Genomic DNA, 24,310 nt, shown 5'->3' on the forward strand with positions numbered 1-24,310 from the left:
TCCTTGGGAGGAAAGTTATGACCAACCTAGATAGCATTTTAAAAAGCAGAGACATTACTTTGCCAACAAAGGTCTGTCTAGGCAAGGCTATGGTTTTTCCAGTGGTCATGTATGGATGTGAGAGTTGGACTGTGAAGAAAGCTGAGTGCCGAAGAATTGATGCTTTTGAACTGTGGTGTTGGAGAAGACTCTTGAGAGTCCCTTGGACTGCAAGGAGATCCAACCAGTCCATCCTAAAGGAGCTCAGTCCTGGGTGTTCATTGGAAGGACTGATGCTGAAGCTGAAATACTTTGGCCACCTCATGCAAAGAGTTGGCTCATTGGACAAGACCTTGATGCTGGGAGGGATTGGGGGCAGGAGGAGACGGGGACAACAGAGGATGAGATGGCTGGATGGAATCACCAACTCGATGGACATGAGTTTGAGTAAACTCTGGGAGTTGGTGATGGACAGGGAGGCCTGGCGTGCTGCGATTCATGGGGTCACAAAGAGTTGGACACGACTGAGCGACTGAACTGACTGACTGACTGAAGCCAATTACAAAATGTGCTCTACCAGTTCTACCTTTGTGTGTGTGTGTGTGTGTGTGTGTGTGTGTGTGTGTATCTGTCATTGAAGGTACTAGATTGTAGACTCATGCTACACTTTAAGCATCCTGAGGGCAGGAACCTCCATGCACCCAATGCCTAACATAATGCCTGCACACAGTATGGACTCAATTTATTGAATGAGTACATAAGTGGAGAAATGATCAATATCAACTGCAACCGTGCCTCAGTAAAAGATTGTTTCCGATGTCTTAGAAGGAAATATGTTGGCACTTCTCAGAGACTTTAGTGACAAATATTTCTAATAATCTTATCTAGAGATCTAGATTTTACTTAACTTTTAGGGAGGCAATGTATATGTTTATGCTTCTGGGTATGTCATCTCAGTCAGTGAGTTATGGCTGAGTTCAGTGAGGTGTTCCTGCCTCACATTTTCTGGGGCAGTCAGAATTCAAGTCCCAATCCCTCTGTCTCCAAGTCTCTGAGCTATTTCTACCATACCATATTTAACTAGTATATACCATATTTTTAATATATTCTTTTCCAGAAGGGGATAGCATTCTCTCCTTACTTTTATAAGCAGTAATATATCTGGATAATAATAGATGACATTTAGTAAGCACTTACTACGTGCTAGGCCCTGTCCTTTCTAGATATTAGCCATTTCATCCCCAAAAGCTAAATGAGAAGGTGGGATCTGAACCGAGGCACATCTGACTTCAGAGTCTGTATCCTTAATGATGTTTCTATACTACCTGGCCTCCTGTGGCACTTAAATTTTCCCTCCACAGGTCAAAGTCATAGTTCGGTAGAATAGGGATTTGCCATATGGTAAGAGGAAAGGAGTTGGAAGCCATTTATTTTTGTCTTGCTGATTCTGGGTACACTATTGTGTCATATACTGCTCATGGGGAATATTCAAGTTTCATTTCTCCTGTATCTTCTGTGAAAAAGAAAACTGAAGGAAAGATCATGTAGAACCCAGACTTAAGAGTATACGTGCGTGCCAAGTCACTTCAGTGGTGTCTGACTCTTTGTGACCCTATGGACCATAGCCGGCCAGGCTCCTCTGTCCATGGGATTCTCCAGGGAAGAATACTGAAGTGTGTTGCCACTGGCTCGTGCAGGGGATCTTCCCAACCCAGGGATCAAACCAGCATCTCTTACGTCTCCTGCTGTTACTTACTTCATTGACAAATACTGAGCAATACTTTGGGCTCAACATAATCTGTTGAAGAGTTTCTTAAGGTAAGAAAGTTCAAGGTATACAAAATGCTGTCTCCTCCATATTATTTACTTATTAGTTTCAATGTTGTTTCACTGAATTCATTTCGCATGGTTTGTGCTTACACGCATGGAGTTGTCAAAAGACATAAGTCACCAATGAAATGCTTATAATCTAATAAAAACAAAACACAAAATAATTCTTGGTTTACCTCTCTCTAGTCCCAAGATCTGATTTTTCAGGGTTTCCTTGTGCTGCTCCACTTCTCCCTTTTGATCTTCAATCTGGTGCAATTTCTTATGGATTTGTTCTCTGATTTTGTTGAGCTTCCCAATGTCAAGGCGCATCTGATGGACTTCTTCTTCTTTGGCCTGTAATTAGTAAGAGAGGATTACTAGGGATACTTTGTCAGTAAAGGATCGGTGATTGATGATGGTAAACTCAGAATCAATAGAAGAACATTCTTTCTAGGTCAGTGCAGAATTATTCTGTGGGGTTAAATCAAAACACATACTGTGTAGTTTTTCAGAGAATTGAAAAACTCTAGTCTCTGAATAAAATATATGGTTAAATGAGCTAAAAACAATGAAAAAGACAACTGATGTCTCAAGATACCACTGAATCATTGAATCAAACAATATAAGAATGCTGAGTTGTATGCATCATAAATGTGTGAAATTTGTGTACAAATGTGGTATTGATTACCAACTTTTAGACTCATAAAGTAATCTCTCTTGGAGGTTATTAACATGCTGTAAAATATTCACTCTTTTGGATCCACATTGCCACTGTGGAACAACTATACACAATAGAAAAGCACTCTCCCCTTCCTCAAAGTACATTAGTCTTGTTGTTCTTCAGTAGCTCAGTCATGTCTGACACTTTGCAACCTCATGGACTGCAGCATGCCAGGCTTCCCTGTCCTTCACTATTTCCCAGAGTTTGCTCAAACTCATGTCCATTGAGTCAGTGATGCCATCCAACCATCTCATCCTCCGTCGTCCCCTTCTCCTGCCTTCAATACCCTTTCCCAGCATCAGGGTATTTTCCAATGAGTCAGCTCTTTGCATCAGATGAATACTTGGTGAAGTACTGGAGCTTCATCTTCAGTATCAGTCTTTCCAATGAGTATTCAGGGTTGATTTTCACTGGTTTGATCATCTTGCTCTCCAAAGGACTCTTCAGCATCACAGTCTAAAAGCATCAATTCTTCAGCATTCAGGCTTTTTTATTGTCCAGCTCTCACATCCATACATGACTGCTGGAAAAATCATAGCTTTGACTAGATGGACCTTTGTTAGCAAAGTAATGTCTCTGCTTTTTAATACGCTATCTAGGTTTATCATAGCTTTTCTTCCAAGGAGCAAGCATCTTTTAATTTCATGGCTGCAGTCCCTATCTGCAGTGATTTTGGAGCCCAAGAAAATAAAGTTTGTCACTGTTTCCATTGTGTCCCCATCTATTGCCATGAAGTGATGGGACTGGATGTCATGATCTTCATTTTTTGAACGTTGAGTTTTAAGCCAGCTTTTTCACTCTCCTCTTCAACCTTCATCAAGAGGCTCTTTAGTTCATCTTCGCTTTCTGCCGTAAGGGTGGTGTCATCTGCATATCTGAGGTTATTGGTATTTCTCCTGGCAATCTTGATTCCAGCTTGTGCTTCATTCAGCCTGGCATTTCGTATGATGTAGTCTGCATATAAGTTAAATAAGCAGAGTGACAATATACAGCCTTGATGTAATCCTTTTCCAATTGGAACCAGTCCATTGTTCCATATCTGGTTCTAACTGTTGCTTCTTGACCTACATACAGGTTTCTCAGGAAGCAGGTAAGATGTCTTTAAGAATTTTCCACAGTTTGTTGTGATCCATACAGTCAAAGGCTTTAGCATAATCAGTGAAACAGAAGTAGATGTTTTTCTGGAATTCTTGTGCTTTTTCTATGATCCAGTGGATTTTGGCAATATGATTCAGATGATCATTATATCTACTACTGTAGGCAAAAATCCCTTAGAAGAAATGGAGTAGCCCTTATAGTCAACAAAAGAGTCCAAAATGCAGTACTTGAGTGCAATCTCAAAAACGACAGGATAATCTCGGTTCCTTTCCAAGGCAAACCATTCAACATCACAGGAACCCAAGTCTATATCCTTACCACTAATGCTGAAGAAGCTGAAGTTGAACAATTATATGATGACCTACAAGACCTTCCAGAGCTAACACCAATAAAAAGATGTTCTTTTCATCATAGGGGACTGGAATGCAAAAGTAGGAAGTCAAGAGATACCTGGAGTAACAGGCAAGTTTGGCCTTGGAGTACAGAATGAAGCAGGTCAGAGGCTAACAGTTTTGCCAAGAGAATGCACTGGTCATAGCAAACACTCTCTTCCAACAACACAAGACAACTCTACACATGGACATCACCAGATGGTAAATACCAAAATCAGACTGATTTTATTCTTTGTAGCCAAAGATGGAGAAGCTCTATACAGTCAGCAAAAACAAGACCAGGAGCTGACTGTGGCTCAGCTCATTCATTTCATAGAGCAAAATTCAGACTTACTGAAGAAAGTAGGGAAAACCATTAGGCCATTCAGATATGATCTAAATCAAATCCCTTATGATTGTACAGTGGAAGTGACAAATAGATTCAAGGAATTAGAACTGATAGACAGAGTGCCTGTAGAACTATGGACAGAGGTTTGTAACACAGTACAGGAGGCAGAGATCAAAACCATCCCCAAGAAAAAGAAATGCAGAAAGGCAAAATGGCTGTCTGAGGAGGCCTTACAAATAGCTGTGAAAAGAAGAGAAATGAAAGGCAAAGGAGAAAAGGAAAGATACACCCTAAATATAGAATTCCAAAGAACAGCAAGGAGGATTAAAAAGGTCTTTTTAAGTGAAAAATTTCAAAGGAATAGAGGAAAACAATAGAATGGGAAAGACTAGAGATCTCCTCAAGAAAATTAGAGATACCAAGGGAATATTTCATGCAAAGATGGACACAATAAATGACAAATGGTATGGGCCTAACAGAAGCAGAAGATATTAAGAAGAGGTGGCAAGAATACACAGAAGAACTATGCAAAAAAGTCTTCACGACCCAGATAATCACGATAGTATGATACTCACCTAGAACCAGACAGCCTAGAGTATGAAGTCAAGTGGGCATTAGGAAGCATCACTACAAACAAAGCTAGTGGAGGCAATGGAATTCCAGTTGAGCTATTTCAAATCCTAGAAGATGATGCTGTGAAAGTGCTGCACTCAATATGCCAGCAAATTTGGAAAACTCAGCAGTGGCCACAGGACTGGAAAAGGTCAGTTTTCATTCCAATCCCAAAGAGGGGCAATGCCAAAGAATGCTCAAACTACTACACAATTGCACTCATTTCACCTGCTAGCAAAGTAATGCTCAAAATCCTTCAAGTTAGGCTTCAACAGTATGTGAATTGAGAACTTCCAAATGTACAAGCTGGATTCAGAAAAGGCAGAGGAACCAGAAATCAAATTGTCAACATCTGTTGGATCATAAAAAAAATCAAGAGAATTCCAGAAAAACATCTACTTCTGCAGAGAACGTTAGTCTATGACTGTCCATATGGACAGGAGGACAGGGTGGCATTAATGAGCAAGTCTACACGATATCAAAAGGTATCAGAACGACAATTCTAGCAAAGTAAAGCACCAGATTTTTGTCTCTGGACTTCAAGTTTTATGAATTTTTTTTAATTTGTCATTCTTAGAAACTAGTTGATTTTCTGCAAATAAAGAGTAGCAATTATCCCCAGTTGTGACAATGAAGAGACAGCACTTAGCTGGTCATATTATGCTCAGATCACTGCTAGAAACAGAATCCCAGAGGTTTGGAATCTGATAACAAAATATTCCATCTTTCAAGGTGCCCCATGCATGTTACCAAAGGAGAGAATTATTGACTTAAGTATTTTTACTTTGATTTCACCTTAGGGGCTAATACATTCATTTCTGCTTTAACTTGGAGCATTCTCATAAAGAACAGTGAGTCAAGCCTTTCTGGACTGCTTAAATGTTCCTCAGCCTCAGATCCTGCGGGGTCCAAATTAGTTAATCTAAGATCTCTTTCAATTAAAAAATAAAATGTTCTAATTCAGTAGTTATTAATCTAGACCTGATAATGATACTTCAGAAAAATTCTGTAAATTTCTAAGACAGCATGCAAAATAATGTATAAGATGTACAAATATTAGTAAGGGTGTGTATGTATGTATGCGTGTGTGCACGCACACACATGCTTTTATCAGATTCCCAAAAGGGGCTGTGACACAAAAACTGTTAAGATTTACTACTTGAATCAATGTTTTTTTGTGATTAGTCATTGCCGAGTATTCTAACAATACTAGAATAAGGTTTATGGATTTTTCAGAACTGCTGATAAACATAAAGCCACTTTGCTAAGCATGTAGGCAGACAATATGTATCCAAGTATAAAATGGTTATCCAAACTTAATTTGCAAGCACTGTTCAGTAAAGAGAGACCATTCTTGAAATTTACTCTGGACAGAAGTGAAAATCATGATTCTGCAGTCCTAAGAGTAGACACCAAACAGTAGCAGTCCATCCCCCACCCCTCCCATTCCATACAAGCAGTGAAATATAATCTGACTTCTTTGTCACTCACATGTGTAAATGGTTTCTTGCTCTGGGCAACTGGTTACTTGCAAGGCTGAACTAGAGAGATGAACATCTGAGCTCGCTTTGGAAAATATCTGCATAATCATATGACCAAGAATCAGCTTTGCAATGTCTTAAGAATGGACACTATTATATTAAACTGCTTCTGGGCATAAAGTAATCACTGTAGGTTTACACCTGCCTCTGATGGACCAAGGCTAATGCAGGTTATGCAACCAAGGGCTCCCAACAGCAGCGATCAACCTGTATTTACACTAATAGGGAATGAAAAAGGGCACGCCAAGGAATAGATATGTCACTGAGAGTTTACTTTGAGCTCCAACGCCTTCTGCTGGTTTTCTTGGGATAGCTGCTCACAAACCAAACTGTGCTGTTCGTTCTCTTGCTGAAGTTTAGCATTTCTCATCTGAAACTGCTCCAGCTCCTTTGCGGCTCTCTCATTAAGTATCTGAAAGATGCAGAACAAGCTGGTTAATGCTTTTACAGGGGCTGCATACCCACACAGGAGGCCATGCAGACCTCCTGGGACAGGCAAGGTAACCACCCATTTTTTCATCTTTGCAGAAATGGTTCTCGCTCCCCAGTGAAAGCACAAATGCATTCAAATATGATGACTGCTGAACGGCTGAGGGAAATGATGCCTTGTAATGAATAACACAGAGAGCATAATTTTTTTTTTTTTCTGGGAGCCTTGGGAAGTCTTGTTCACAGGTGGTGGATAAATATTTTAATGCCTGTTTGCCATTTGGCAGGCTTCGCATACGCAACAATTGCTATAATCATTGCAAATGAGCTAGAGATTCAAGCAGGCTTTATCGGCTATGGGGCTCAGAAGCTACATCTTCAGAAGCAAATCCTGCATTAACATGCCTATGATATTTTCGTGAACAGAACCTTTCACTAAACACCAACACAAGAGACGATTCTCCTTAATCCAACTTAAAGTCAAAACTGTGGAACAGTAGTGGAATGATTTATAACTGCCTGACTTCAGAGTCAGTTTGATTTTCCTCTTCCTTACCTTGACTATCCTGAGAAGATATGGTTTCATAAATACATATTTATAAACACACATATTTTGGGAGGTCATTTCTATTGGGAAAATACTGGGGAGATGAAGGGATATCAAAAAGGTTAAAGGGGGGAAAGGGGGGAGGAGATAGTTTAGAAAACACTTATTCCAATAACTTCCATTCAAGCAAAAGTTAAAACACAGAAAGAATCCATCCAATTTCCCATCAATAAGGACTAAATAAGCTTTTCTGTGGGTCCTGACTATTGTTTTATGGTGACCGAAAACCTCTCAAAGAAAGGTTTTCATAATCAAAGAAAGCCTCATGTTGTTCTCATGGATATTGCACATCACATATTATCTACTTGATATCTGGCTTTATGTAAAATTAATAAAGCAACTGACAAATGAATGTGCTCTAATATCTAATTTTTTAAGTAGAAAAATGCTGGATGGCTTGAAAAATAGTTTGGAAACTTCTGAAAAGAACATACTTTCAAGAAATGATTTTTTTCAATTACATGAATTGGTTCTTTAAGAAATTAGAAAAGCCAGATTAGTATTTGTGTTACCTTAAACTATTATTAGAGAGGAAATGTTAGAGTGTATCATATTTAGCATAAAGACTGTGTGTGGTTTTCCAAACTTGAAACTTAAAAATAAGCATGTTAAAAATAGATCATGTTATATTTACAAGCTGGAATGCTCTGTCCAATAGAACTTTCTGCAATGAACTAAATGTTCTCTATTCTGCGTATCTACTAGTCCCATGTGGCTATGAGCACTTGAAATGGTGCGACTGAGGAACCGAATTTTTTATTTTACTTGATTTTAAATAATTGACATGTAAATAGCTGTATGAGGTTAGCTACCACATTAGACAGTGTGGTTCTAAAACTGTGGCAATAACATAAATGAATCTCACAAACACGATATGAGGAGAAAGACATCAGACACCAAAGGGTACGTCCTGTATGATCTCCTTTCTGTAAAGTACAGAAGCAGGCAAAACTAACGCCTGCTCAGAACTCGGAAGAGAGCTGACCTTTGTACTGGGAGGGGGCACAAAACGAGGAGGCTCCTGCAATGCTGTTTCTCCCAGGCTGGATACCGGTGTCCAAGATGTGTTCAAGGGCAGAAAATTCATCAAGCTGTACACCTGTGACTTATACACTTTTCTATGTGTTATGTCATACATCAATAAAATGGTAAACAGAGATTAACCTGTTGGAGTACGGGGGTGGGGGTGGGGGGCGGGCGGGGAGAGGGCAGAGGACAGGGGAGGACATATCTACCATCAGACTCATTCAAAGACCAAACACAGTGCGGCGTGTTGTGTTACCAACATCCATCAACATCCATAGAGAAGGGACTTGCTGCTTTCCAGAGGAAATTCAAGCATCACCTTTGGCCAGGCCCCACGGGGCAGCCCTGCCCAGCCCACCTTCTGCTCTTTCAGCTGCTGCTCCAGCCTCTGAAGCTCCTCCTTGCTCTTCTGCACGTACTGCTGCAGCGCCTTGATTTCCGTCTGCCTGCTGTCCATGTCCGTCTGAATCTGCCTGAGCTCCTTCTCTAGTTTTTCTTTCTTCCGGGTCTCCCGTGAAGCTTCATTCTGACGTTGCTGGATTTCTTGTTGGAACTATGGGCACAGAAAGGACAGGCGGGGAAGAGATGAGCCCCTCTCCAGGATGAGTGTCAACAAGCTGAGCTTCTCCCTCTCTCGGATATTTTCAGGGCAGTGATTTTTTTAGTAGTATTTCTCCTGGAGGAGAGTCATCTTTGAACCCCAATGGTCAAAGTTTTCAAGAATATTCTGTATTGTTTTTCAGAGCCTCGGGACCAAATGTATACCCTGATGGTGGGAATAAATCCACAAAGAAAGGTATAAAGTCCAGTTAAACATGGAAGCCCAGAGTTCTAGGGAGGTCAAACATGGAAAGAATTCATCCAACTCTCCATCAAAACAAAATAAAATGTAGCCAGCTACCCTAAATATGAAAATGTGTTTTCCATGAGTCCTGAATATTGCTAAACACAGTACTGTATAGTTTTATCATGATGGCCACGTTCTATGAAAAGTCATGATCTTATCTCAGGAGGATTATAACAGGAGGAGTCTCCTGTTATTCTCCTGAAGCTTGCATTTGTGTACTATCTATTTGACCCCTGGCTTTATAGCAAAGTGTACAGAAAGATTCAGCTAGATGGCTTCCTCACAAAGGAGAAAGGCCAGGGGAACTGCTTCCACCATCCCCAGAGGCAGGGCATCCTGGCTGTCACAGGGGACATCTTCTTGGGCCAGAAATGTAAGCAGTGCCCTGTCTTGGTGACTTCTCAGGCAAAGACTATTGAGGAGAATGACTCAAATTAAAACTGCTCTTGCAAAAACAAACCAGAGAAACAAGCAGAACCATGGATGCTTCATCTGGGGCACAGCGGGGTAAGTCAGAGAGAGGAACAAGACGGGAAGGGAGACTGGGGAAGGACAAAAGCTCCTTCTGGAAGGTGATGTTTCTTCATCTTTCTCCCTGTGTTCAGAGCAGACCTGACTGAGGGTCTGCTCCGCCTCTTCCCTGGACCGCTCCGTTTCCTGCTGCTGCTCAATGGTCTGAGCTAAGCACTCTCGTAACTTCACCACTTCTGACAACAGCTGGTCTCGCTCCTTTGTCACCTCTTCTTTGAACTTCAGCAAGTCCCGGATACTACGAGAGAAGAACATGGGAGTCAGACTTACCAGCCACAGCCATCTGCTCAGAGCTCCTGTTTATCATCCTCTGAACTCCTTTTCACGGGAAAGACTTCCGGTCAAGGATCAACACTATTCAAGTGTGAAAGAGAGATCTTTATCTCTGACATGGGAGCTATTTGTCAGTTGTTAACTGGAAAAAGAAGACGTTCCAGTAATAATATGCATAATATGATTCCTTTTCTTGTTTTTTAAGCAATTTCAGTCCATGTGTGTGTGCTATAGGCATTTTTATAGAAATCAAGATTAGGCACCGAACTGATAACCAGTTATCTCTGAGGGATGAAGTTTAAAGTGGAAGAGTTGACAGGCTGATTTTTACTTCTGACTTCCCATATTCCTGTTGTATTTGAATTTGTTACAATAAAACTATAGTTAACAAGAGCTATTGTTAGCTCTTGTAATTAACCCTAAGGAGATGTCAATTTAGGAAATTATTTGCTTAATATATTCACTGGAAAGCTATAACCACAGCTATAAAGTCTAAAATGAAGCAAAAACTTAAGCAAACAATACACATTGTCAGTTTTTTATTCATTCACTCATGAGATTCATTTCTCCCGAAGGGACACACCAAATAAAACATTCCCAAGAACAAAATTTGGGAAATGACTAGTGATGCCAGCTTTGGGAGGGTGCGTGCATGCCTGCTAGGTCACTAGAGTTGTGTCCGACTCTGTGCAACGCCATGGACTGCAGCCTGCCAGGTTCCTCTGTTCATGGGATTCTCCAGGCAAGAATACTGGAGTGGACTGCCATGCCCTCCTCCAGGGGATCTTCCCGACCCAGAGATTGAACCAGCGTCTCTTATGTCTCCTGCACTGGCAGGCAGGTTCTTTACCACCTGGGAAACCCTTTGGGAGGGTACGCGGTAACATTCGTTGATATAAATTGTAAACCAGTTACCTCAGCATTTCAAAAACAATTACATATGATTTGGCATGACTTTCTTCAGAATTAGCATTTTGAAAGTAGAAAAACTGTGTCTGATAAGACCTCTACAGCAGAATTCATCTAGAACAAGGCAGCTACTTTAGAGCTAAGGAACCAGAGAACTTGCATTTAAGATGCTTGTAGCTGACAGTCATCAAATGACTATTGGAAGCACAGTGACTGGATAATATGTATTGACCATCCTTTGATATGATTGTTTAATAAGGAACCCTCAAAATCACAAACTCTTCTCCAAAAAGACGATCTGGAATTCTAAGGTTACTGCAAAGATAGACCGCTACATCTAAGTACACTGTGGAAGATAAAATGCAAGCTGAATTCTTTCATCAGCCCTCCTACTCATCATGTTCTAATTTTCATTAAAAATCCTCCTAACGAAATCAGCTCCTTCATGTTGCTCTTCAATAGCTACTCTGATTGTATGTGACTTCTTTACCAAGAAAACGGAGTCATTATGAACACCACATCTTCTGTTTATTTTTCCTAGTCCCTCCTGCATTTAGATCTATCAACATAGGATAAATGTATCTAGAAAGCATAGGAAACCTCGGCAGCAGGTAAACATTGTCAAGGATGCCTAAGGAAGTGCATGCTCACTCCTCGTTCATTAATTAATGCAAGGTTTTGCATGCCCTGCAGAGTGTTAGGTTCATAGAGGGAAGGTCAAGATAGCTTTTTTCCTTCACGGAGTTTACAGCTTAATGGAAAGAGAAGTGCAAATCATTTAAGTACAACATGATAAGTGCCATCTTTGAGGGAAACACTGGGTCCTACGACAGGGTTCCCACCTGGCTCAGGTGGTAAAGAATCTGCCTGCCCATGCAGGAGCCACAGGAGACATGGATTCAATTCCTGGATCGGGAAGATCCCCTGGAGGAGGAAATGGCAGCCCACTCTAGTATTCTTGCCAGGATAAACCCATGGACAGAGGAGCCTGACAGGCTACAGTCCATGGGGTCACAAAGAGTCAGGCATGACTGAGCACAAAACATGAACTATTGGGTCCGATGGAAAACAGGGAACACAATGATTCCTCTGCCTGGTCATTAGGTCTGGGGCTAGGGACGAGGCTGGAATAGAGAAGCTGATGGTGATAAAGTTAAGATGCTGTTTAAGATGGGTCTTGAAGGATGAATAGTTGTTTACTGTGTGGAGAAGCGAAGAAAAGAGATCCGTGGCATGGAAAACACTACGGCCAAATGCACAGAGATGTGGGCAAGCATGGTGCTGCTGGATGCAAGTCTACAAGGCTGACTGGGGCAGATCTACGAAGGGCTTTGTATATTCAAGACTTTGGTCTTTATCCTTTGGAAATGGGTGGTTGTCGAGGGTGCAACGTGTTGGCAATAGAAGCATGTAGTAGTACATGTTTGAGAAGCATAAGTCTAGTATGAAAGATGGTAAAGAGGGGAGATGTCTCCTTGAAGGCAGAGAGAACAGTTAGGAGTCTGCTGCCAAATCCTGCAGAGAATGGGGGACCCAGTGGTGATGGTGAGGAGGGGAAGAATGAAGTGATGCTTAGAAGACTGAGTCAAAAAGACAAAACTTTAAGGGATGGAGGGGTAACAGGTGTGAAGAGCAAACTGTTTTCTGGCCTAGACCCTGAGGAAGTAGGAAGGATGGTGATACGGCTAGTCATGGGTCAAAGGATGTTTTGGAGGGGCTGGGAATCTGAGTAGAAAGTCAGCCATTTCCATTCCATACAAGTTTCATGGAAATAAACTTAAAATCTTTACTCATTTTCAAACTGTATCGCTGATTTGATAGAGCCAGAAGTTTGATATAACCACAAATTAGTCCTGAGGGGACTTCCCTGGTGGTCCAATAGCTAAGACTCTGCACTCCCAATGCAGGGAGTCCAGGTTTGATCCCTGGTCAGTGAACTAATTCCCACATGCCACAGCTAAAGAGTTCACATGTTGCAACTAAGACCCAGAGCAGCCAAATAAATAAATAAATGTTTTTAAAAAAGAATATTTTTATTTAAAAAAGAAAAAAATGAAGTTCTTAGGTGTGGAAGAAGGGAGTATTAAAAAGAAAAAAAAATGCAGTAATAAACAAGAAACTATCTCTGGGAACCCAACAAGCAAGTGTCTTATGTTCACAAAGAACCAGCAAACCCCAGGCTGCCTGTTGAAGAAGGGGGCCTCTGCAAAAGTAAAATGACCTACTTGCTATCTTGGTCCATGGACAGTCCAGACCCTTGCTCGACTAGTTTGGTTAGGTTCACTATTTCCTCTTTCAGGGCAAGAATCGTCTCCTTTGCCTTCTGCTCTTTATCATAGGCTGAATCAACCATCTTCCAGGCCTTTTCAATTTCCTAGATGAGCCACGGGATATCAGTGAGAAAAAACAAACTAGGTTCCAGATGCAACATAAATTGAGTATTTAGAATAATAAGTACAATATATAAGTTATTTATAAGAACAGAAGATTATACCTTATACACTATGTATTAAATGTATATTGACTTACTGCATTGTTTGGCATGAGTTAGTCAATACTGAGAAGCTGTTTTAAAGATGGAAACTGGCAAAGGATATTTTCTCTTGTGTAGGTGAATGTAGTTACAGGGTTCACATACTGCAAGAGTTGCTAGAATTAGTGGGATTATTTCTAATAAAGATGTTAAGAGATGTTTACAAAATCTAAAATGAAAGTTTATGTGCTTTCCAAGTCCAGATATTTTATAGAAAAAAAGGAACGGTCTTGGATCCAACTCCTAAATGTGAAGCTCTTCATAGATTCCATATTAAGAATATGTTTTGCCCTCAGGCCCTAAGTGATGGCAAAGTGAACTTTAGAGCCATCTGTAGAAATGAGGCCCTGACTGTCACCTAATTGTACACAACAGCCTTGATAATTCCCATTTCCAGAAACCCAAGCCTAGGCCTTCTCGTCAAATGCTTATAGGGGAAAAGCAATACTATTCTGAATGCATTGTGGAATACTAACAGAAATACTTAAAAGAGAATCACAGGCTTTAGAGTACATGGATGAAGGACATTAAATGTTGCAACAGACTTGAGTTTTGCCCTGCCACTTAATTTTCTTGCAAATTTCATCAAGTGGAATATGAGCCCTTTCACACAAATAAGAATCTATCTGTTTAAGGCGAAGATATTTTACTTTTATGTGACAAGGAATAAAATGAGTGGAAGAAAGTATTTAATTAAATAAATTCATCCCATTACATTGAAAAGAGATGATTCTTGGGTAACTGCAGCACATAATTTAAGTGATTCAAAACAAAATGTCAGTTCATGGGATATTTTTTTCTGTAGCAACCATATGTACTATTTTCAGCAAAACAAAAGAAAGATATTTAAATGAAAATATGATTTATGAAGTTCTGTCTGAAGCAATTTCACCAATTATATTTTAGTCAATTCATGACTTTAATTTCCAGTTTTTTAATTTACACTAAAGAGTGGAAGGGAATTCTCATCATAAAATGATTTAAAGCCTTCTTATATTGGTATTCCTGCAAAGATTAGAAGAAAATAACAATAGAGAGAGAAAGACACTGAAAAAATTGGGGTACGTTTAACTGTATGATATCAAGGGAATTATCTAAACATTTTGTGATTATTTTTCAGCACTAGGGTTTCAATTATAAAATAAAATATCTTAACTTCTTATCACCCTACAATCTACAAGGAACGTTTGCGTTTCACCTTCAAAACAATGTAACATACTTAAGGATGAAAAAATAAAGTGTAAAATAAAGCCATACTTCCTCAATAACCACTCCTCCAGACTGAGTCCCTATTCTCCCATTATGAGAAACTGGGACAATCATTGCATAAGCAAAAGGGTAATAAGAGAAAAAATCATAAAAACTACCATATGGAAATTCTCAAGGTAATCTCTCCCAAAATATTGGAAAAAATAAGAATATGAAAATATCTTTAACAAGCTATCATCATAAGGTATTTAAATACTTATCTTTCTTCAAACAAGAGATACTGACATTCCTAATATTGCACTTACTTACGGCCAAATGCTTCTGCTAACCCAGTATTTTCTAGAACCAAGTCAGTAAGGCTCTACATTATTTTCTACAGAGTGAAATTCACTCAAGCAAGCTATTTCCTTCGAAAATGAAAATTTGCATTTTTTTTCATAATATTTCATAAAATTTTCAAATTTTTCATTATTCCCTAGGTTTAATGAATACATAAATCATGTAAATTTTTACTTAATAACTCTTTTACTACAGCCCAGAGCTGCCAATATAATGAAAGGATGATGTTTTAAAGATGGGATTTAAAGATGCATTTATGGCAGCTCGCCATGGTTCCTTTTCTAGAAGATGACTGACCTTCTTCAGGGATGCGATGGTGGTCTGATCATCCTGAGAGAGCTTCAGGGCAGTGGCGACCTTAGCGGAATTAACCACGATCTCCGCGTTCAGCTCTCTGCACTTGGCCATCAGACGCTTTTCATTGTCATAAGACTTTTTCATGACAGCATGAAGCTTCTCATATTCAACCTTAAATTTCTCCAAACTTTTGTCCCCTGAGAGTTCATTGAGAACCTCCTGAAAATCCCTTTCGATTTCTTCATATGCAGTTTCCTCCAGCACTAGCTTTTCAGCCTTTTCCTGTTCAAAAAGTCAAAGATGAGAATGAAGATTGCAATATTTACCTCATCACTATTCAGGAATGACTGTTATTACCTATGAATAAGACCTTCGAACAAGCAAAATAAAAGGTACTGATAAGCAGGTGATTTATATGAAGGTCTGCATATACGTGGGCTTCTCCAGTGGTAAAGAATCCACCTGCCAAAGCAGGAGACTCAGGAGACACTGGTTTGTTCCCTGGGTCGGGAAGATAACCTGGCGGAGGACATGGAAACCCACTTCAGTATTCTTGCCTGGAGAATCCCATGGATGGAGGAGCCTGGCAGGCTACAGTCCATAGGGTTGCAAAGAGTCGGACACGACTGAATGAGCATAAGCATTCTGCATATATGTACACATAAGCATAAGGATAATAATATTTCTTAATATTTCCTCCCACATAGTGTTAAGGATTAGATTCGATGGGATAATTCACGTTAAACACTTAACCAAGTGCCTGGCAAATGGTAGATACTCAAAAATTTCAGAGCTATTGATGATTATTCCAAGCCTGCTTCTTACCATCCCCAGGACTGCAGAGAGAAGCCACAGCATGCTGAGGTCAGACATAACATAGATACCATGAAATCACACTTACAATGAAACCTGTCCAGAATGTAGAGTATTCTATTTTAAAATACTCCATCATTTTTACCCCTTCAAAAATTAGCCTAGTTCATCTCCACAACAATTTTGAAATGCCCCCTGGGCAACGGTCATGGGCTTTCTCCACATTTGCTTTCCATGATTAGCTGGGCAGCAAATTATTTAAAATGAAAGCATATAGATGTAACTCAAGCAAGTCTGACTCAGATGAGAACCAGGATTTAGTTATATAAGAATTCATATTTCCCTAGTGTTATGGGCATAATTGTGTACCGTAGAGAAAGGACACGACTGAAGCGACTTAGCAGCAGCAGCAGCAGAGAAAGGTATGATGAAGTTCTAACCCCCAGTAACTGTGAATGTGACTTTATTTGGAAATTGCATATACAATTAGGTTGAGGTCATACTGGAGTAGGGTGGGTCCTAATACCATACGACCAGTGTCCTTATAATAAGGGAGGAATTTTTATAATTATGTGGGGTGATCGATGTTAACTAAACTTATTGTGGTAATGACTTCAAACTGTATACATAAATCAAGGGGGCTTCTCTGGTGGCACAGAGGGTAAAGAATCTGTCTACAATGTGGGAGACCCAGATTCAACACCTGGGTTAGGAAGATTCCCTGGAGAAGGGAATATCAACCCATTCCAGTATTCTTGGACTTCCCTGGTAGCTCAGGGGTAAAGAATCACCAGTAACGCAGGAGCGCAGGAGACAGGGGTTCGATCTCTGGATTGGGAAGTTCCCTTGGAGGAGGGCATGGCAACTCACTCTAGTATTGTTTCCTGGAGAATCCCATGGAGAGAAGAGCCTGGTGGGCCACAGTCCATGGGATCAAAAAGAGTCGGACACGACTGAAGCGACTTAGCACACACACACATATATCAAATCATTATGTTATACACCTAAAACTAATACAATGCTACATGTCAATCATATCTCAGTAAAAAAGTAAGGGGGGGATTTGGACACAGATATACACATACACACAAGAACCCATGTGACAGATGGAGGCAGAGATTAGACTGATAAAGCTGCATGCCAAGGAAAACTCAGGATGGCTGGCCACCACCAAAAGCTAGGAAAAGGCAAGGAAGTATTTTATTCATAGTCTCAGAGGGAGCATGGCTCTGAAGACATCTTGATTTCAGACTTTTTAGTCTCCAGAACTGTGAAATAATAAATTTCTGCTGTAAACTACCCAGTTTGTGGTACTATGTTACAGATGCCCTAGCCAACGAATACACATATTCCTTACTACAAATGGCATAATAATAAAAAAAAAAAGAATGAGTATGGTTAGCATATTTATTCAGAAAATATTGATTGAACATCTTTGGTATATAAGTTGGAATGAAGAGGCTAGAGGAGATACCAAAGTAAGGAAGAAACAGCCTTCCCGTAGAAAATGTGTACATTAAGAGCTGATGCAGTATGTATGCGGTATGCAGAAAATAGAAGCATGGAGTTTGATACCTGCCATAAAATGGATTCAAAATTCTATGAGGACCTATAGGAAGATGGAATTGCTCCCAGCAGCAAGAATTAAAGCCAATTTCATAAAGGAAGTGGCATTTGAGCAGGCATAAAAGGGAGATTGGAGTTTTCACAGGTAGAGGTGAAGACAAAGGGCATTCCTGGCCCATGGCAAAACTTGATCAAAGACTCAGGGCCAAGCAGGTATCCGTGATTTGAAATTGGTTAAGAAGCTCAAGTTAGCTAAAGAAGTATGATGTGGAGAGGGACGGAGACTAGACAGGGAGTTAGGGACAGACTGGACACCTTGAAGAGCATTCTAAGGAATATAGAGCAAATTATTCTGGAAGCCACAGGTGACCACTTAACCTTTTGAGCAAAGAGCTGATAAGTTTTGAAAGGCCTTATTTATGTTTGTAACATTAAGCTTTGATATCTCCACTAAAACAGGCTTTAAAATCAAAACTATTGCTAACACTGTTGATGGGAATGTAAATTGCTACAGTCACTATGGAGAACAGTACAGGGGCTTCTTAAAAAAACTACAAATAGAGCTACCATATGACCCAGCAATCCTACTCCTGGGCATATATCTGGAGAAAACCATAACTCATTCAAATAGATTCATGTATCCCAAAGTTCATTGCAGCACTGTTAACAATAGCTAGGATATGGAAGCAACCTAAATGTCCATCAACAGAGAAATGGATAAAGAAGATGTGGTACAAGGTGGGATGGGGGAAGAGAGACTTGGGGGGAAGGGAGACTCAAGAGGGAGAGGATATATGTATACATACATACCGCTATTTCACTTTGTTGTACACCAGAAACTAACACTGCAAAGCAATTAAACTCCAATAATAAAAATTCTAAAAAGATGTGGTACATATATACAATGGAATATTACTCAGCCATAAAAAGAATGAAATAATGCCATGTGCAGCAACATGGATGTACCTAGAGACTGCTGTACTGAGTGAAGTCAGTCAGACAGAGAAAGACAAATATCATATGTTATCTCTTATATGTGGAATCTAAAAAAAAGGTACAAATGAACCTATTTATAAAACAGAAATAGAACTACATAAGTTTGAAAACAAACTTATGGTTATCAGGGGGAAAAGATGCAGGGGAGGGATAAATTGGGAGATTAGGATTGACATATACATACTACCATATACAAAAGAGATAACTAATAACCCTCTATTGTACAGCACAGGGAACTGTGTTCAGTACACAGTGTAATGACCTAAATGGGAAAAGAATCTTAAAAATAGTGGTTATATGTAAATGTTTACCTGATTCACTCTGCTGTACACCCAAAAATAACACAACATTGTAAATCAACTGTATTCCAATACTTTTTTTTAACAAAAACCTCTATTGCCAGTCAAAGAAATTAACTGACACAATCTCTAATCCCAAAAATAAAGTAAAATTCAAATTCACCCTGCAGACTTTGGGTAAGTTGTCTAGTTTACCTTCTGCCCTGACAAACCTGTCTTTTCCAACAAAGAAAAAGTCTTCAAAAACACCTGTACTGTTGACTACACTTCTAAATATGACATGCAAGCAAAACAGAGTCTATATCTTAAACCAGATATGGAGTCACAAGCATATTTATAGAACATTTTGTATAACATTAGTATTAATACTAACATTAAACTCAGCAGAGGTTTTCTTCCTGACTTAAAAAGCAGATTATTGCAAAGATCACAATACAGCAGTTCCACAAAGACGAAAAACTCGTCTTAAGGAATGGTGTTACTGCTGCTACTGCTGCTAAGTCGCTTCAGTCATGTCCAACTCTGTGCGACCCCATAGACAGCAGCCCACCAGGCTCCTCTGTCCACAAGATTCTCTAGGCAAAAATACTGGAGTGGGTTGTCATTTCCTTCTCCAAGGAATGGTGCTGCTGCTGCTCGATGCTTTCCCCTTGTTGATGCTAAACATGAACACACAACAAACATTTATCCCATCAATGTTCTTCGTTTCCTCCCTGTAAATGGTATTTACCAGACATGGAACAACAGACTGGTTCCAAACTGGGAAGGGACTACATCAAGGCTGTATATTGTCACCCTGCTTATTTAACTTATCTGCAGAGTACATCATGCGAAATGCTGGACTGCATGAAGCACAAGCTGGAATCAAGATTGCCAAGAGAAATATCAATAACCTCAGATATGCAGATGACACACCACCCTTATGGCAGAAAGTGAAGAACTAAAGAGCCTCTTGATGAAGGTTACAGAGGAGAGTGAAAAAGCTGGCTTAAAACTCAGCATTCAAAAAACGAAGATCATGGCATCTGGTCCCATCACTTCATGGCAAATAGATCGAGAAACAATGGAAACAATGACAGACTTTATTGCTTTGAACTCCAAAAATCACTGCAGATGGTGAGTGCCACCATGAAATTAAAAGGCGCTTGCTCCTTAGAAGAAAAGCTATGACCAACCTAGACAGTATATTAAAAACAGAGACATTACTTTGCCAACAAAGGTCCATCTAGTCAAAGCTATGGTTTTTCCAGTAGTCATGTATGGATGTGAGAATTGGACTATAAAGAAAGTTGAGCACCAAAGAATTGATGCTTTTGAACTGTGTTGTTGGAGAAGACTCTTGAGAGTCCCTTGGACTGCAAGGAGATCAAATCAGTCAGTCCTAAAGGAAATCAGTCGTGAATATTCATTGGAAGGATTGATATTGAAACTCCAATACTTTGACCACCTGATGCGAAGAACTGACTCATTTGAAAAGACCCTAATGCTGGGAAAGATTGAAGGTAGGAGGAGAAGGGGATGACAGAGAATGAGATGGTTGGATAGCATCACCGACTCGATAGACATGAGTTTGAGCAAGCTCCGGGAGTTGGTAACAGATAGGGGAAGCCTGGCATGCTGCAGTCCATGGGGTCACAAAGAGTTGGACACGATTGAGCAACTGAACTGAACTGAAACAGTATTAACATCAACACTTGATCACTAGCCTAAAGATTTGTTCATAAGAAAGGTTTTCCCTGTGTACCTGGCACTTAGCACAGGCATGGAAAAATATCAAAGAAGAAAAGTTGTAAAGAAACTTTAAAAAAAAAAGAAAAGAAAAGAAACTTTTATGAACAAAAGAAATTTGTTTGTATTGTCATTTTAAAATATATTGCAATTCAAAGCAAAGTGAAAGTAATCTTTTAGCTGTGACCAATAACCAGTTGGTATCTACACTGTTTTAGCATATAATGGTATCCACTTCAGAAGCAGGATTTCAACATGAACTGATCAGAAAGGAGCTGTGATGTTCCTTCACACAACACTGATTTGGGTGTGTATTATTAGCCAGGCACTGTTCCAGGTGCTGAGAGTAGTGGGGAAAAGGGAAAAGAAGAAAAGATTGCAGTGAAAAATGAGGCTGCATGGACATGAAGACTTATGAAAGCAAAAAGTGAAGTTGCTCAGTCGTGTCGGACTCTGCGACCCTGTAGACTGTAGCCTACCAGGCTCCTCTGTCCATGGGATTTTCCAGGCAAGGGTACTGGAGTGGGTTTCCATTTCCTTCTCCAGGGTATAAAAGCAAAGGTGAGGAAAATTTGACTGAGGTCAGGTGAAAAGAAAAATAGATGAAAAAAATGACAGTAGATTATGAAAGGAAAGAGAGACTGGAAAATAATCAGTTTATAGTATTGATATCTGGGGCTTACCTAGTGAAAATGAAGAAGAATGAAATAAACCAAGAGGACTACTGGGGGGAGAAAAGGAAATAAAGAAAAAATTAAAGAACTAGAAAGAACAGGAGGAGGAAATGAGAAGAAAAGAGGTATGAATGAGTGTGGGTACTGAAGGTAAGAAATTTGGCCTTGGATGGACAACAAACACATGAAAAAAAGCTCAACATCACTCATTATTAGAGAAATGCAAATCTAATACAGTGAGGTATTACCTCACACCAGTCAAAATGGCCATCATCAAGAAATCTACAAACAACAAATGCTGAAAGGATGTGGAGAAAAGGGAGCCCTCTCACACTGTTAGTAGGAATGTAAATTGAGAGAGCTACTGTGGAGAACAGTATAGAAATTCCTTAAAAAACTAGGAATAAAACTACCATATGACCCAGCAATCCCATGACTGGGCATATACTCTGGAAAACCATAACTCAAAAAGATCCATGTTCCTCTATGTTCATTGCAGCACTATTTACAATAGCTAGGACATGGAAGCAACCTAGATGTCCATTAACAGATGAATAAAGAAGCTGTGGTACACATATACAATGGAATATTACTCAACCACAAAAAAGGAGCAAATTTGAGTCAACTGAACTGAGGCAGATGAACATAGAGCCTGTTATACAGAGTAAAGTAAGTCAGAAAGAGAAAAACAAGTATTGTGTATTAACGCATAAACATGGAATCTAGGAAAATGGTACTGATGAACCTATTTGCAGGGCAAAAATAGAGACACAGATGTAGAGAATGGACTTATAGACACAGCAGAGGAAAAGAAGAGGGTGGGACAAATTGAGAGAGTATCAATGTCACATATACACTACCATGTGTAAAACAGACAGCTAGTGGGAAGTTGCCGTATAACACAGGGAGCTCAGCCCAGTGCTCTGTGACGATAGGGGCAGGGGGTGGGAGGGAGGGAGGCTCTAGACGGAGGGGATACATGTATACTTCTGATTGATTCACATTGGTGTACAGCAGAAACCAACACAACACTGAAAAGCAATTATCCTCCAATTAAAAGTAAATTTTTAAAAAAAGAAAGACATTTGGCAGGATGGATGAGAGTGATGGAGACTAGAGAGGGAAGCAGATGGAGCGTATGAGAGGGATTGTATGATAAGGAGAGAGAGCTATTGACCACAGGAAGATGGAATTTGCAAGGGCAGACTAGGTGTGGAGGAGATGGCATGATGAGGGGATGTGAAAGGTGTAAAGGAGACCAAAGAAGGAATTAGAACAGGGGTATGATGGTAGTGAGAGAAGCTGGGACCAGGCCTGGCTTCATGGGTATGTCAACTATTCAGTTGCAGGAGCCTCCTTACTAAGATGTGCTCCACCCTTGGTTTACTGTTCTGCTCAAACCTGTTAATTTTCTTTTTTTAACATGAGACTCTGCATTTTCATTTTTCCTTGAACCCCACAGACTATGTAACTGATCCTGGCTGGGACTGACCATGCGATGAGAGAGATTGGAAAGGTCTCTGATGGAGTGATGAAGGATTTGAATTAGGGCCATAATGGATGAGGACTGTGACTGGCAAGTGAGGACAGGGATCTGAGGTTGTCCAGGTTATAAATGAGGGTGCTAAATAACAGGCCGATGGATAGGGGAGCAGGGTGTGCTGCAGCCCATAGGGCCATAAAGAGTCCGGCACGACTTAGCTACTGAACAACAACAATGGACAGGCAAGGGGTCACTAAACAGTTGCAGAAATAACCTCACATCAGTGAGGCTGAAGTTGGAGTGTGTTACAAAGTGGGGGAGTGAAAGGAGGCCATAAGATATTAACACAGTGGTCAGTGACAGCACAGGGCCGTAGCGATGGGCTGAAATGAGTCATGGGTGATCAGTTGATAGGGAATCATGGTGTGACCTGGTCAGTAAACAAGGGTGACACTGTATATTTATGAGGCCTTCTTCCAGGTTTCCCCATTCAGCAAGACATCAATATTTCTGTGTGTATCTCTCCTGTGGTTTCACCTTTCGACTCAAAATCTAGGAGTGGAGGCCTGTCGTGTGTGAGGGGGGAACTTATGAAAGTCCTACCGCACCTTGCACCACGCCAGTCTAACAGGGTGGGATGGCGTGGGGGAGGGTGTCCACCCAATGGAAGGAGGGGCAAGGAATAATGGACCCAGCGCCAACGGGAACCGGAGGGGAGGCGGTAGGGAGTGAGGTTGTGGGTGGGGATAGGATGCTGACTGAGGGACTATTCGGAATCGGTGGATGTGACACGGGATAGCAGAAGAGAGACGACGGGGAGGGGTTGAGGGAGAGGCGACAGAGAAGGGGGCGCTGACTTCTGACCTCGGCCATCCTGGCGCGCTCTGCGGGTGGCCTCAGAGGCAGCTGTGGAGATCGCGGAAACTGGGCCGCAGGCTGAGAAGGGGGGCCGAAACCCGGCGCTCCGCGCGTCCCCCGGTCTCCTGGCAACCGCCTCGCCCGCTGGGGGCGCTAGCGAAGGTTCGCAAGGGGCGGCGCCTCCGAGGCGGGCGCCTGGGCCGTGCCCCGCAGAGCCGCGGGGGCATCCTGAATGGGGCGGGACCCGGGCAAGGAGCCGCGGAGTCTCGGAGCGGCTGGGAGGAGTCCCGGCGTGTGCGGAAGTGAGCAGTACCCAAGGCCAAGGACACTCGGGTTGAGACCCGGGATTAGACCTGGGAGCCGGTAATGGAGAACCAAGGACTGACGCTTAGATGTGGCTCAGAGGGTTT

General features: G+C 40.9%; 1 protein-coding gene across 1 annotated transcript in view; it reads right to left on the minus strand.

Annotated features, from left to right (window-relative positions):
- The window catches only part of CFAP58 (cilia and flagella associated protein 58), a 56,979-nt gene extending 32,966 nt beyond the window's left edge, over positions 1 to 24,013 (minus strand). Inside the window, exons 1-7 of the mRNA XM_043477271.1 lie at positions 23,907 to 24,013; positions 15,484 to 15,765; positions 13,331 to 13,479; positions 10,005 to 10,161; positions 8,904 to 9,098; positions 6,758 to 6,895; positions 1,986 to 2,145 (exon numbers count right to left, since the gene is read on the minus strand). Of these exons, the coding sequence (XP_043333206.1) occupies positions 1,986 to 2,145; positions 6,758 to 6,895; positions 8,904 to 9,098; positions 10,005 to 10,161; positions 13,331 to 13,479; positions 15,484 to 15,765; positions 23,907 to 23,915 (1,090 nt within the window). The 5' untranslated portion in view covers positions 23,916 to 24,013. The remainder of the gene's footprint in view (positions 1 to 1,985; positions 2,146 to 6,757; positions 6,896 to 8,903; positions 9,099 to 10,004; positions 10,162 to 13,330; positions 13,480 to 15,483; positions 15,766 to 23,906) is intronic.
- Positions 24,014 to 24,310: the final 297 nt, after the last annotated feature.

The sequence above is a fragment of the Cervus canadensis genome, chromosome 8 (assembly GCF_019320065.1).
Source record: "Cervus canadensis isolate Bull #8, Minnesota chromosome 8, ASM1932006v1, whole genome shotgun sequence".
Taxonomy (NCBI): Eukaryota; Metazoa; Chordata; class Mammalia; order Artiodactyla; family Cervidae; genus Cervus; species Cervus canadensis.